Source organism: Ananas comosus, linkage group 6 (assembly GCF_001540865.1).
Source record: "Ananas comosus cultivar F153 linkage group 6, ASM154086v1, whole genome shotgun sequence".
NCBI classification, from domain to species: domain Eukaryota; kingdom Viridiplantae; phylum Streptophyta; class Magnoliopsida; order Poales; family Bromeliaceae; genus Ananas; species Ananas comosus.
Window position 1 is genome coordinate 9,347,678 of NC_033626.1, and position 16,714 is coordinate 9,364,391.

Sequence of the window (16,714 nt, forward strand, 5' to 3'; positions counted from 1 at the left end):
TTAACCCTGCTTGTCATTCGTCATATATTTCGAATTGGAAAACAACTAAACATATCTGTACCCTAGAAAATTTATGGTTCTGATAATGGTTGAAATCCTTCAATTTTGAAATTTGTTTATTGTGGAAACCTCAGTCTATAATTAAAATGTTATTTGTGAGTCACTATCCACACGAAGCCCTAGGGGCCGGTGATATGACAATATATAAATATTCCGAACGCCTAAAACTGTATTTCTTGTTCTCTGTATATACAAGGTGACTTTGTAATGAGTCCTTATGCGAGCTGACTACGTCATTAAGACCCACACTACAACACCACACCCACATAAAGTCACACGTCTACCATCACAACACACCACTACACACCGCACATTATGGCTGAACACAACACATTTTCTCACTCTAACACACCACAACACCGACTTACCGCGATCGATTCATTATAATCGTAAAGTCTTATTCCGACTAAATTCTGTACCACCAACAATAGGTTTACTTGATAGACAAGTATGTGATGGAAAGAGATTCACTGGTTGTGAAGGTAGTAGCATAACACATCATCCCAAGCCAGGATTGCCAATCAAAGCCTACTGCTGTCAAGACAAATCAAATTAGACTTTGGCCCAATGGACAACATAACTTCAAGTCTTATCGAAATGGCTACCAGAGATTGGGGAGGAACAGACTCAGCTACGACTAAAAGCTGCTTGATAAATCTAATTAATTCAACCTGGAGTTTCACATGGGTTCGGTCCTTATCATGAAGAAGACAACATTATATGCAACTATACTTATTCTACCAACAGAGTTTCTATCTGAAAAAAAAAATACCAAACTACAAAACCTCCTTTATAAATCTTTTATTCAATTAGTATTCACCATGGATCATCCGGTATCTATATCGTAGAAAAAGATTAGATCTAATCTATTATAACAATAAGAATTGAATCGGTCATAGTTCAAAGACAATAACTACTACAAAATCCGGAGAAAAAGTCTTGGCTGAATAAATAGATTACATAGTCAATGAACGCGCACCCAGAACACTGGATACACCAGTAGACGCTCCCCATAAGCCCTTCGTGCTATCGAAATCCACCATCTCCTTAATGTTTTATAAAATCTAAACAAGTCACTAATAATAATAACAAAAACTAATTACTTGCTATATCATAAAAAAAAAATTTTTTCCGCTCATGTTATTTTCAAAAACACGTAACGCATCTATTTATGAAAATAGTTATGGCCATGAATTCCATTTAATATTTGAATTGAACTCTATATATATTGACAAGTTTGTCATCAAATAGATACAAGAACAACACTCTCTTATTATAATCTCACGCCATTAGATTCACCATATTGGAACTTACAACAAACATGGGAAAAAGCATGTATACTTGATGACTCGGGTATTCAATCATCTTGAAATTTAAAAGGAACGATAGATAGAAATAAGAAAGCACATAATGGTGTATTTATGCAACCATTGCCTAGATATCCCAAAATATTACCAAAATAAGGACGCTTATGATGACAATATATTCCTGTCAACCGACATACGGAACGTGGCCGGGAATACTTTTTTTAAAGGATCGAAGGCACTCTTAACAGTTGGAAAGATGCCTTGCTACAGCTCAGCGCTGACTGTACAGGCTCCAACAAGCAAGCACTTACGTTGTCTTCTCGATCACCTACTCAAATATCCTATGCGCCATTTTGTCCTGAAACCTATTTACATGCACGGAACAACCCCAATCATCTCTAAACCATCGCAACTATGCAATTCAATATAAACCCCGACAACCACTATATAACACAGCAATCAAGACATTTTGCATCAGTTTATTAATCTAACATATATAATTTCATCGCATGCTTCCTCCGCTCCTCTCCCTCTCTGCCTCCTCCTCCCTCCTCCCCGCGCCAGCGACCTTCTTGCTCGCCTGGACCTCAGGGCGTCGAACCACCCTGCGGCTTGCCTGCAAGAAGAGTCTCGAGGTGTCACCGTCGACGACCTTCGTCTACACCCGCCTCGCGTGCAGGCAACACTCGAAACATCATCAGGCTGCCGTCACCCCCCGCGACCGGCTGTTCGTTGCCCAGTTCCCTGGGCGTCAGGGTGAGAACATGTGCTTTAATTATTGAAGATATTTACATGATACGCACCTTATAAATGTGTGTATTGATTACGACCTTTAGACATTTAGTTGTGAGAATGTTGGTGTATACTAAAGTTGTGAAAATAATGACATATTCAAACTTTTAAATCAAATGTTCGGCGTAACTCAAATTCAAGAATTGATAAGTACTATTGGCAAACTTTTAAATTTGATTTAACGTTCACAACCTTTCAATTTTTTGATTTGAGTCATGATAACATTTTTGACTTCTAAAATTTAAACTATACTTAGTTAATAATCTGTACAATTATTAATACATACTAACAAACTTGTTATTTTAAGTTGTTTCGACGCGCTCTCAAATCAAATAAACTAAAGTTATATAGTAAAATTAACAATTGAAAGTTGGCCTGATAGCCAAATCAAAGTGGTCCAAGTTCATTCAAGTTTCTGGTACGATTTGCATTTTTTTATTTTTATTTATTTTTTGATTTAATGTTAATTTGTTTGTAGCACAATAATGGTGTTTTAAATAATATTGCATTCAGCAGAGCTGGGCATTCTCCGCAGCCCGTCTCGACATAGCTGAAGGTCGGTGTCCTCTCCACACCCACCTCGCCGGGTCGAGCTCCTCTTGTCACGCAAGCGGCAGCATCTGGCCGTTCATCTCTCGCGAACGGCGTGTACTCTACAAATACCTAAGAAAGGCGATATAAGGTGTCCCAGCAGGGGCAGCTCACTTCCAGGTTGGCGAAACAACTGATTAGGATTGTTTGTTCCCTGCTCTGAAAATATAAAAAACAAGTTTCAGGAAAAAAAAAAATATAAGTTTTTTCCTTTCATTTCGCCTGTTTTTGGTTCAAAAAATAATAATTAATAGTGTTTTTTAAGATCAACATGCAAAAAAATACTGAAAAAAAATATTTTTCATAAAATCTTAATCTTAGAATTTTAATCTTTTTAGATTCATTTTTTTTGAGGAACTCAACAGCTTCCTACTACTAAAACTTAAGCTTATAACAATATAACATTGTGGGAGAGAAAACGTTGTTTTAATATTTTTATTTTGTTGCTGCAGATAAACGGCGTGGCGGAGTGACGCGCGGTGCGCTTCGTGATGTCTCAGCACCCAGCCCAGGTGCTGCAGATCACTTCCGTTCGCGCTCTTCGCGTAACAAGCAGCGCCATCGCGTGGTGGAGAGGTCGACTTTCCATCGCGAACGACGCGGCAGGTGAAAGAAGCTCAACGGAGTCTGGGCGCTAAGCGCGCTAAGCTAAGAACTAATAGGGTATGACGTACATTTTGTTCTTTCTAATCTTGTGTGTTGTCTTAGATGTGTCTCTTTGCGCATGAACGCGGGTGCAATACATTGCCGTCTCTTCTTCTCTTTAATGTTGTTGGTGATTGGTTTTTGTTATGATGCTTTTTGATAGATTTTCTAGTGACATTAAATTAAAGAAAAATAAATTAAATACATACGCCAAATATCAGGAATAAAAAATAAAATAAACTCACAAAAGCCACCATAGAGAAGCAACATCTTGCATCAATTACTGCGAACCTGACTAGTAATCTTTAAACCAGTAAATGTAATGAAAAATGGCGAGACCAATACCCCTTTTAATAGAGGTCTAGATCGAGCTCCCTATCAAACTATCTAAATTACAGTTCTATTCGAAATTAAATAGATGAATGAAATAATATACCATATCAAGTAGCTTCTATATCTATTAAGATTGACCCTCTATTTGTAGTAACTACTTATTTGAATATGATAATTGGGCCACAATAATTATGAAATTCTACAATATTCTCCCACTATGGCTCTATTGATCATAATTTATTAAGTCGGATCTTCTTACTATTAGCGACAACTTTATTGCGCATATGAAATCTTTATGTTAACATTTTCTTCGAAACAACTTGACTTTAATTCAATCAAAAGACTAATAATATAGAACATGGTGTCCACCTCTTCATATGAAATGTCTTTCCATAATTAACCGATAACTCATCGTTTATGCTCCTACCGAATATTTTTATTTGCACAACTTAATAAATGAACTTAAAACCTTATGCTCCATTCGTTAAAAGACAAAACTTTATATCTATCAAATTGGTCTAACATAGTGCATTAAACTTAACTTTATTGAAAAAAGATATATGTTACATACTTATACATTAAATAGAACTAAGTACAATACCCATACTTCCAAGCGCCATCAATATATGACTCATGTGCGGCGCCCTTATCATTTTAGGTTTGTAATTATACATTTGTGTACTTGATTATACTCATATTACCTTAACTTCCTCTATCTACTCCAACAACAAATACTTTGGTGTCAAGTTGTTTACACCACACTATAATTCTATATGGTTTACTATATATTGGGTCGCTATAGCGTAGGGGCCGGCCTTGATATTGACACCCACTTTCTCCAACGATCTGCCTGGCATGAGGATACGTGGTGATCGTAGCCCTCTTATGGTCCCTATGAGAACCCGCGTCGCAACTTTCAGCCGCCGAAACATATCTTTGTCGGCACGACGGTGGAGGAGGAGAAGGAGATGCTGATAATTTTTCTTTTTTGTTTTCTTTTTTTTTTATTTGTTAACGGATCCGAGTGGCTGTGGTTGCGATTGGTTTAATAGGAGAAACTTTTTTTTGTTTTATTAGATTGGTTTATATTTAGCCCTTAATAGGATTGTTTTATAAAAAATATTTGGCATAAATAGCGACACTTATATAAATAGTGTCCTATAACCTAATCTATGCTATGTGTAACCAAAGTATACTTTTGAATTGAGAATTTCATGAATGCATTGTAGTTGTCCCGGTGTTTGAGCGGTCTGAGAGACTTCAGCAATTTGCTTGTGCGATGCACGTCGGTGGTGTGATCGAGACAAGTCGAAGGCTCGTTTGGCTGCGAATAGGACGCAGAAATCGGACTCAGGCCAGTGGAGACGTGCAGTGCTGACACTGAAATCTGCAAAATCAGGGATTCTGTTGAGTACGGTACTGGAGAGTACGTACCGTCAGCGGGTTACAGAATAATGCTCTCCGGGTTTGCAAAGTAGTTGATGCTGCAGTACCCGGTACCTTTGGTACGTACCGGTACCTGGGACCGTGAGTCCGGTACTGGGACTGGTACCGGTACTGGTCGATCGGCTAGTACGACTAACAGCGCGCGCGTTGTCAAGAATGAGGGCCGATACTGGTACCCAAGTTGAGTACCGATACTTCGTGTGGCAAACTTGAGTTGGTGTAACGGGCTTTTGGTCATTGTTGGCGATAATCCCAAACCGACCCTGTTATCCTCTCATTGTGCTTGGAGCTTCGAGAACTCAGGTAGGCTGACATTCCTTTCTCTTCTCCTAGCTCTCTCGCCTTCTTCCTGGTCTAATTTTGGGAGAAGTCGATCTCTGTCTTGACGATTTACGTGCACGTGGCCGGTTTAGTCGCGGTTGAGGCCGTGGAGGTTGACCTATTCCGCGAGGTTTGCTCCTATCGACATTTAGTCGACGTTGGATGAGCGTCGAGTACGGTTAATATTTCCGAAATCGTCGGAATTCCTTCTAAAGTTCATAGAATTTGCAGCAGTGTTTTCTTATCTAAGACATCAGTTTTAGCTCCGCTCGAATGCGTAATTTGCAAAGCTTTATATGAACTGAATTTGGAGCATTATTTAGTGATTTAGATGAAGTAATATGCTGAACTGGATTTGAAACGTTAGGAGAAACTCTAAACCTACACTGTCCACTTTTTGAAAGGTTAACTGAATTAGCCTTCAAGAGCTCGTTATACTTTGTATTCACCGGCTGTTAGTGCGTAGTGAATACTCAATTAGGTGTAGTTTAGATTACGCTTGCTGAGGGTTCACTGTCAGTTTACAATAGATGTGGACATTAATGTCCCGTACTGTCAAGTGGCCTGTCAGTGGTGACAGTGAACCCCAAACGTTTTACATATTGTTTAAATTGTGTCCGAAGCATATGAGTTTGGTCTGTTAGAGCACAGTTGACCCATTTGCATCGACTATACTGTGTGACCTGATTGAGATCGATAGAGGACACGCTTGCATACTGCGGTGGTGCGCCCACATGCCCGCTCGGAGTTGAGGCTTACTGGCATTGATGTAAGCAGTTCTGTTTGCATGATTTCTTGGACCGGCACCCCCGTGGGTGGTGTACAGTGTAGTTGGATATGGCAGTTCGTGGTCCGCTTGGGCAGCACTAGTTAATTGGTCAGTGTGATTACATTCTATGTTACAGCATAGTCTGGTTTGTTAGGCAAATAGTAAGGTTGACATATAGCTATAGAGTTTTTTCACGCTTTCTTACATCCGTTGCATACCTTACTGGTAAACATTAGTGGGTAGGCCGTTGTAGGCAGGTGACTGTAGTAAGAGATCATTGGTATGTGGCTGCCACTCATAAACTTAAGTGGGCATACCATACAGTAGTGCCATTGTATGTGCTGCTACTAGTCTGATTCCGACCGGGAAGAGATCGCGACTCTAGATCTCTTCCAATTCTTGGTCTTTACTAGAGAGCACCTTTTAGAGTAATTTGGGTTTACCGATGTCACATACTGTTACTGTTAGTAAGTACTCGCTGACCAAGGTGTTCTGGCGGGCTCATGATGTACATGACGCATTATTCTTAGATACATAATTTTTATATAGCACCTTTTACCTCTTATGAGCTATATATTCTGTTAACAGGACACGCTATCGCTTTGCTAATACACTGGAAAAATTCGTAGGTAACATCTGGCGGTTTGTTGAGCGTGACTCGAAAACTTGGTAATCCAGAGCGTAATCAGCATTACTATACTATACTATTTCAAAATATAATTCTTAAATGTGAAGAAATAATTCTATAGATATACCATAGATATATATGTATAATATATATATATAAGTATATATAATATAGTAATATATATATATAATATAATATTATTAAGAGACAGAGACAGAGACATCTGAGAAGAAGAGAGAGAAGAGAGAGAGCAGGTGCTGGCTTGGTGTACCTACCAGAGAGCACGGATGGCCTCCGCGCTCCTGACGTTTCGATGATAGAGTTCCCGAATCGACGATACAGCTGGCCGTTAAAAACTTATCTGAGGCTATTGATTTCTAGAAATATATTTTTGTAATTTTTTGAATATCATTTAGCTATGCTAAGATCGAAATAATTCAAAAGCAATAACTTTAAGCGGCTTGAAAATAAATAATCCTATAATAAATGCGTGATAGTAGTACTAAAATTTCGAATCAGAAATATAATCTTGTGGAGATGTATAAAAGAATTTTGTATGCAAAATTTCATCCTGATTTGAAATACTTCTACACCCGTTAAACTTGAAACTAGAATAATCAACTCATTTAAAATTAATCGGATTTTGAATCGCTTTCGATCACTAGTAAATGATATCAAAAAAATTGCATAAAATTATTTTCTAGAAACTTCAAATGCACTAGATCAAGTCTAACGGAGCCAATCGTCGATTTGCAAATTTCATCATCGAAAGCAGGCTCAGAGCACGGACGGCCTCCGTGCTCCTGAACGCACAACAGCTGCTGGCCTCTCTCTCTCTCTCGTCTCTCTCTCTTCCTCTCATGTGATATCAGTCTCTCCCTCTCTCCTCTCTCTCCTCTATAGTAATTATATATTATATATATATAATATAATATATATAATATATAAAGTAAATATGTCCGAATTCTATAGCATAGGGTTTTTTTAACCCATGTCAATTTTGATTACCCATTAAGTTAAAATATCCGAATTTTATTGAAATATTCCTAATCAGTGGTTTATATTCCTAATCATATCTATAAGATTTAGCCTCTATTTTTAAATATACCCCTCTTGATTTGCCAATTGATTGGTACGCGAAGATGAGAAGAGAGTATGGGGTGTTATTTCTGTGGATTAAGGTTTTGTGAGAAAGGCATATTTTCACACCACTTTGATTATACATGAATATCTGCACCCCGTCTTCCGCCACGTGGATGTAGGCCGGTGGCCGAAATCACAGTAAATATTGTGTGCACCTATTTTTTCTTCCTCTTTCTCAAATCTCTTTTGTTATTTTCGCACGACCGAGAAAGCATGATCTTTTCCGGTTGTTAGTGTTCTAACACAACTTGTAATCAAAGAACGGAATGTTCGTTTGGGTGTTTTAAGCGGTTAGACACGAAGTTTGAATATTGAGAAGTTTGTTTCACGTCATAATAGTTTCAACGCCTAACAGCAAGTGCGTTCTGAATGCACAGAGATATGGCAAAGGCGCGCATTGAGATTGAAATATTGGCACTTCAGAGAATGCCGCAGATGTTACTCATTAATTTTTTAGGAGCGTTCACAGGTCAAGTATTCTGAAACTTTGTTCGCGTTGTCAGTAGCACTTTCAAGAGCTTATTAGAATTTGGTGGAGAAAAGCACAGAATTCAAGTCAAGGTGTGAGATTGTTAAATATGTCTCCGAATTCTAGTCTGCGAGATTTCTAACCCTATTCATTTTTGGATTATCCTATAAGTTAAATTTAGATTATACTACATTTTTTGAGAATATTCCTAATCTTAGTGGTTTATATCCCTAATCGATTATTAAGGATTTGGCCACTATTAATAATATAATATATATCTTTTATTCTATTGATTTGGCGCCGGAAGATGATAGACGAGAGAGCATGAGGGTGTTTTTTGGGATTGGGGTTTTGTGAGAATGCATATTTTTGTTACACCATTTGATTATAATGAAGATCTCCCTCCGTCTTAGCATAGAGGTTAGATCGGTAATCGAACCATCATAATATTGTGTGCCACTATGTTTTTCTTCTTCTTCTTCTCGATCTCTTTGATAATTTTCGCACTCCAAGACAACTTCCGGATCTCTTGGGTATTTTCACAACTCTCGACAAACTAGAATCTTTTCGATTTTAGTTCTACACAATATATATATATATTTATACTATATATATATATATATATATATTGTTAGAACTAAAATCGAAAAGATTTAGTTTGTCGGGTGTGAAAATACCAAAAGAGATCCGAGAAAGTTCGTCGGGTGCGAAAATATCAAAAGAGATCCGAGAAGAAGAGAAGAAAAAATAGGGCACACAATATTTATGTGGTTCGATTACCGACCTACCTCTATGGGCGAAGACGGAGCGGAGATCTTCATTATAATCAAAATGGTGTACAAAATATGCATTTCTCACAAAACCCCAATCCCAAAAATACACCCATGCTCTCTCTCTATCATCTTCCGCGCCAAATCAATGGAATAAAGAATATATATATTTATAATAGTGGCCAAATCCTATAATACGATTAGGAATATAAACCCACTAAGATTAGGAATATCTCAATAAAATTAGGTATAATCTAAATTTAACTTAATAGGATAATCAAAACTGAATAGGGTTAGAAAATCTTGCAGTACTAGAATTCGAGACATATTTAACAATCTCCACCTTGACTTGAATTCTGTGTTTTCTCCACCAAAATTCTAAAAGCTCTTGAAGTGCTACTGCACAAGCGAACAAGTTTACAGAATACTTGACCTTGAACGCCTAAAAAACTTAATGAGTAAATCTGCGGGATTCTCTGAAGTGCCAATATTCTCATCTCCAATGGCGCCTTTTGCAATCTCTGTTGCATCAGAACGACAACTTGCTGTAGGGTGAAACTATTAGAGTGAACAAACTTCTCAATCTCAAACTTCGTCAACGCCTTAAACACCCAAACGAACATTCCGTCTTTGATACCAGTTTGTTAGAACTAAAACGGAAAAGATCTAGTTCATCGGGTGCGAAAATACCAAAAGAGATTTGAGAAAGAGAGAAGAAAAAATAGGGCACACAATATTTACGTGATTCGGCCACCGGCCTACATCCACGGGCGAAGACGGAGTGAAGATCTTCATTATAATCAAAGTGGTGTAGAAAATATGCCTTTCTCACAAAACCTTAATCCCAAAAATACACCCATACTCTCTCTCTCATCTTCCGTACCAAATCAATGGAATAAAGGGTATATTTAAAATAGAGGCTAAATCTTATAATATGATTAGGAATATAAACCCACTAAGATTAGGAATATTTCAATAAAATTCGGCATATTTTAACTTAATGGGATAATCAAAATTGAATAGGGTTAAAAAACCCTATTGTACTAGAATTCGAGACATATTTACTATATATATATATATATATATATATATATATATATATATATATATATATATAGAGAGAGAGAGAGAGAGAGAGAGAGAGAGAGAGAGAGAGAGAGAGAGAGAGAGAGAGAGCAAGACTGTTGTGCTCTCAGGAGCACGGAGGCCTCCGTGCTCCTGAGCCGTTTTCGATGATGAAATTTTCAAATCGACGATTGGCTCCGTTAGACTTGATCTAGTGCATTTGAAGTTTCTAGAAAATAATTTTTGCAATTTTTTGATATCATTTACCTAGTGATCGAAAGGATTCAAAATCCATAATTTTTAATGGTTGATATCTACCGTTTTCAAGTTTAACGGTATAGAAGTATTCAAATCAGATGAAATTTTGATACAAAATTCTTTATACATCTCCACAAGATATATTTCTGATTCGAAATTTAGTACTCTATCACATTGTTATTATAGGGATTTTTATTTTCAAGCCGTTAAAAGTTATTGCTTTTGATTATTTCGATGGCTTAGGCATAGCTAAATGATATTCAAAAAATTACAAAATTATATTTTCTAGAAACTTCAATACGCTCAGATAAGTTTAACGGAGCTGTATCGTTCGATTCGGGAACTTACATCATCGAACGCTCAGGAGCCGGAGGGCCTCCGTGCTCCTGTAGGAGCACCATAGCCAGACCTGCTTCTCGCTTCTCTCTCTTCTCTAGGATGTCTCTGTCTCTGTCTTATAATATATATATATATATATATATATCTATGTATATCTAATAGAATTATTTCTTTCACACAATTAAGAATATATTTTGAAAGATAGTATAGTAATGCATGTTACGCTCTGGATTACCACGTTTTTCCGAGTACGCCAACAAACCCGCCATATACCTAAGAATTTTTCGTGTATAGAAAGCGATAGCTGTACCTGTAACAGAATATAGCTACATAAGAGGTAAAGAGCTGCTATAAATAAAATATGTATCTAAAGACATAAATGGTCCACTGTACATACATGAGCCGCAGAACAACCTTGCTCCAGCGAGTACTACTAACATAACAGTATGTACAAGGTAACAACCCAAAACTAACTCTAAAAGGTGCTCCTCTAGCCAAAGACCAAGAATGGAAGAGATCTAGCTCGCGACTCTCTTACCACGGTCGGAATCAGCAACAGTAGCAGCCACATACAATGGCTACTACTGTATGGTATGCCCACTAAGTTTATAGTGGCAGCCACATACAATGACTCTCTTACTACCGTCACCGCCTCCAACGGCCTACCCACTAAGTTTACAGTAAGGTATGCAACGGATAGTAAGGAAAGCTGAAAAAAACTCTATAGCTATATGTCACTATACTATTGCTAACAAACACAGACTATCTGTAGACATAGACATGTATCACACTGACCCAATCTCACTAGGGCTGCCCAAGCCGACCCACCCTGCCAGTATCCAAGCTACACTGTACACCACCCACGGGGGTGGCCGGTCCAAGAAATCTGTCCAAACAGAACTGCTGTGACATCAATGCAAGTAAAGCCTCACTCCAGAGCGGCACTTGTGGGCGCGACCCAACCGAGTATGCAAGCGTGTCTCTATCGATCTCAATCAGGCTCACACAGACTATAGTCGATGCAAATGGGTCAAACTGGTCTAACAACCAAAACTCACATGCTCTCGACACAATTTAAAACAATATGTAAACATTTGGGTTCACTGTCAACCATGACGGCACTTGACAGTACGGAATAGTCCACACTCTATTGTAAAATGAGCTCGACCCCTCAGCACAAGCGTAATCTCAACTTACACTAATTTGAGTATTCACTACGCACTAACAGCGGTGATACAAAAGAATAACAGCTCCTGAAGCTAATTCAGTTAACCTTTCAAAAAGTGACAGTGTAGGTTTAAGAGTTTTCTCCTAAGTCAAATCCCAGTTCAGCATATATACTTCATCTAAAATCACTAAATAATGCTCCAAATTCAGATTTCATATAAAGCTTGCAAATCTACGAATTCGAGCGACTAAACATGATGGTCTAGATAAGAAAACACATGCTGCAACTTCTATGACTTAGAAGGAATTCCGACGATTTCGGTAAATATTAACCTACCTCGAACGCTCATCCAACGTCGACTAGAAATCGATAGGAGAAACCTCGCGCTAGGTCAACCTCCAACGGCCTCAACCGGACTCAACCACGGCGTGCACGTAATCGTCCAAAGACAAGAAGATCGACTCTCCCAAAATTACCAGGAAGAAGGCAAGAGAGCTAGAGAGAGAAAAGGAAGTCACCCTACCTGAGTTCTCCAAGCTCCAAGCACAATTGAGAGAGTAACAGGGTCGGTTTGGATTTATCGCCAACAAAATGACCAAAAGGCCCCTTACCAACTCAATTTGCCACATGAAGTATCGGTACTCAACTTGGGTACCAGTACTCGGCCCTCATTCTGCAAAGTCGCGCGCTGGGTACCGGTACTAGCCCGATGCAGTACCGGTACTCAGTCCCAGTACCGGTACTCAGTCCCAGTACCGGTACGTACCAACAGGTACCGGTACTCAGCATCAACTACTTTGCAAACCCGAGAGCATTCAATTCTGTAATCCCTCTAGGGTACCGGTACTCCTCCCAGGTACCGATACTCAACACTGAAATCCTGTATTTTGCAGATTTCAGTGTCAGAACTCCACTCTCGCACTGCGCCGAGTCCGTTTTGCGTCCAATTCGCGCCAAAACGACTTCGACTTGTCTCGACACCCACCAGACGTGTCGACAAGCCACAAATGCTGAAGTCTCTCAGACCGCTAAACACCAGGGACACTACAATGCAATTCGAAAATTTCATTACAAATATACTTTTGTTACACTACAATAGAATTAGGTTATAGGGACACTTTTATATAAGTGTCCTATTTATGCCAAATTTTTTTAAAAAAATCTATTAAGGGCTAAATATAAAGCCCAATCTAATAAAAAATAAAAAGTTTCTCTACTTAACCAATCGCACCCAGCCCACTCGGTCCGATTACAAATAAAAAAAGAAAAAAAAAAGAACAATTGATCGCCATCTCTCCTTCTCCTCCTCCACCGTCGTAGCCGACAAGATAGGGTTTCGGCGGCTGAAGTTCGACCGCGAGGATCTCATAGGGACCATAGAGGGCTACGATCACCACGTATCCCTCTGCCACAGATCGTTGGAGAAGTGGGTGTCAAATATCAAGGCGGCCCTACCTATAGCGACCCCATATATAGTAACAATAAGATTATAGTGTGGTGTAAACACTTGAACACCAAATATCTTGTTGTGAGAGTAGATAGAGGAAAGTTATGGTAATTGAGTATATCAGTACCAAATGTATATTACAAACCTAATGACTAAGGGGCCGACACCTGAGTCATATATGGATGGTGTTGGAAGTATGGGTTTGATTAGTTCTTTTAATGTATAAAGTTGTAACATATATCTTTTTTCAATAAAGTTAAAGTTTAATGCACTATGTTAGACCATTTGATAGATATAAAGTTTTGTCTATTAACGAATGGACATACAGTTTTAAGTTCATTTATAAAGTTGTGCTAAATAAAATATTCGGTTAGGAGATAAAGATGATATGGTAATTATGGAAGAAGAATTTCAATATGAAGAGGTGGACCACCATAGTTCCTATCATTATAGTCTTTTAGTTTGAATTAAAGATCAAGTGTGTTCTAAGAAATTTAACCATAAAGATTTCAATAATGCGCAATAAAGTTTGTAGTATAGAAAATCCGTTCATAAAATATGATCAATATGAGCCAAGTGGGAGAATATTGTTAGAATTTTCATAAATTGTGGCCCAATTAATCATATTCAAATATAGATTTACTACAAATAGAGGTCAATCCTAATAGATATAGAACTACTTGATATGGTATATTTTATCCATATTCCATCTATTTAATTTCAATAGAATGCTAATTAGATATTTGATGGGAAGTCGATCTAGACTCTATATAAAGGGGTATTGGTCTCGCCACTTTTTCATACATATTCTGGTAAAGAATTACTATCGGTTCCGCAGATTGATCAAGAATTTCTTCTCTATGGTGCTTTGTGAGTTATTTTATTTTTTATCCTGAATTTTGGTATGTATTTAATTTTTTTTTCTTATTTTATGTACCTAGAAAATCTATCAAAAACATCATAAACAAAAACCAAATGCCACCACAATAAAAGAGAGAGAGACGCAATTATTGCACCCGGTTTCATGCCGCCAAAGAGACACATCTAAGACAACCACAAATTAAGAAAGAAACAAATGTACTTCTCCCTATTTTCTTAGCTTAGCCGCTTCCGCCCAGCACTCCCTTGAGCTTCTTCACCTCCGCGTCGTCGAGGAAAGTCACCTTCTCCACCACCGCCGATGGCAGGCTGTTCGCGAAGAGCGCGAACGAAGTGATCTGCAGCCCTGGGCTGGGGCTGCTGAAGCTCACGAAGGCCACCGCCGTCACTCCGCCCGCGTTTATCTGCAACAAACATAAAATATTAAAACACCGTTTTCTCTCCCCATGTTATATTGTATAAGCTTAAGCTTTTAGAGTAGGAAGCTGTTGGTTCCTCAAAAAAAATGTCAAAAAGATAAAACTTCTAAGATTAAGTTTTATGAAAAATATTTTTTTCAGTTTTTTTGCATGTTTGATTCTTAAAAACACTATTATTATTATTTTTTGAACCAAACAGGCAGAAAATGAAAGGAAAAAAAACTTCATATTTTTTTTTTTTCCTGAAAAACTTGTTTTTATACTTTTCAGAGGAACCAAACAACTCCTAATCAGTTGTTTCGCAACCTGGAAGTGGAGCTGCCCCTGCGGGAACACCATTATATCGCCTTTCCTTAGGTATTTGTAGTACACGCCGTTCGCCGAGGAGATGAAGCCGGCCAGGATGCTGCCCTGCGTGACCAAGAGGAGCTCCGACCCGGCCGGGTGGGTGTGGAGAGGGACCACGCCGCCTACAGCTATGTCGAGACGGGCTGCGGAGATGCCCAGCCTGCTTGAATGCAATATATTAAAACACCATTACTTGTCTACAAACAAAATTAAGCATCTAAATCAAAAAAATAAATAAAAATAAAAAATGCAAAATCGTACAGAACTTGAATGAACTATTGACCACTTTGATTTGGCTATCCGGCCAACCTTTCAAAATTTTAATTTTACTATATAAACTTTCAGTTTATTTGATTTGAGAGCCGGTCGACAACTTAAAAGTACAAGTTTGTTAGTATAGTACTTTATATAATTGTACAGATCTATTAAACTAAGTAATTAGTTTAAATTTTGAAGTCAAAATGTTATCACTGACTCAAATCAAAAAAATTAAAAGGTTGAACCGTAAATCAAAATTTTAAAAGTTTGCATAGTACCTTTCAATTTGTTTGATTTGAGTTAGCCGACGAACACTTTGATTTAAAAGTTTGAATATGTCATTTATCTTTACAACTTTGTTAGTATACACCACACAATTCTCACAACTATAAATGTACTAAAGGTGTATATCAATACACAATTTATAAGGTGTGTATCATGTAAATATCTTAATATTAAAACACTGTTCTCACCCGTTGACGCCAGGGAACTGGGCAACGAACGCCGGGGTGACGGCAGCCTTGATGATGTTCGAGGTGTTGCCTGCCACGCCGAGGCCGGTGTAGACGAAGTCGTCGACGGTGACACTCGAGACCTTCTTGCAGGCGAAGCCCGCGGGTGTCTCGACGCCCTTGAGGTCGGCGACGCAGAAGTCGCTGGCGCGGGAGGAGGAGGGGAGGAGGAGGAGGAGGAGGGAGAGGAGGAGAGGAAGCATGGTGAAATCTATATATGTTAGATTTATAAACTGTGCAAATGTCTTGATTGCTGTGTTATATTGTGGTTTTGGGGGTTTATATTGAATTGGCACTAGTTGCATGGTTTAGGAGATGATTGGGTTGCTTCCGTGCATGTAAATAAGGTTTCACGTGCATGGGGGTAGGATTTTGGTAGGGGATGAAACGGACACGTAGTGCTTAGCTTGTGGAGCCTGGAAAATCACGTGAAGCTGTAGCAGCATCTTTCCAAGCTATAAGAGTGCCTTCGATCCTTTAAAAGTTTTCCCGTATGTCGTTGATGTGTTGATAAATTTATATAATTTTTTAAAATAAATATATAAATAAATTAAGATGATCATGTATATTGATATTATTATATAAGTCAAAATATGAATCGATACTCTATAGCAGTTAAAAAAAATTCCACCATAAGCAATATTTTTTATGCTAATATTTTCAGACTAAGTGACATTTCAGATGAATTTATATGAATTCTATCAAATTGATGTGTCTTACTATAGCTAGCTAAGACTCATTCTTCGT

General features: G+C 38.2%; 1 protein-coding gene across 3 annotated transcripts in view; it reads right to left on the reverse strand.

The window, feature by feature from the left end:
* LOC109712233 (germin-like protein 8-14) overlaps positions 1 to 16,408 on the reverse strand; it is a 25,330-nt gene extending 8,922 nt beyond the window's left edge. For 2 of the 3 annotated variants that reach the window (XM_020235693.1, XM_020235692.1), the window contains exons 1-3: positions 15,929 to 16,408; positions 15,156 to 15,357; positions 14,629 to 14,834 (exon numbers count right to left, since the gene is read on the reverse strand). In XM_020235693.1, the coding sequence (XP_020091282.1) occupies positions 14,652 to 14,834; positions 15,156 to 15,357; positions 15,929 to 16,272 (729 nt within the window). In that variant the 5' untranslated portion in view covers positions 16,273 to 16,408 and the 3' untranslated portion in view covers positions 14,629 to 14,651. Of the gene's footprint in view, positions 1 to 14,512; positions 14,835 to 15,155; positions 15,358 to 15,928 lie in introns of those variants that run through there. The other variant, XM_020235691.1, reaches the window with a different exon arrangement.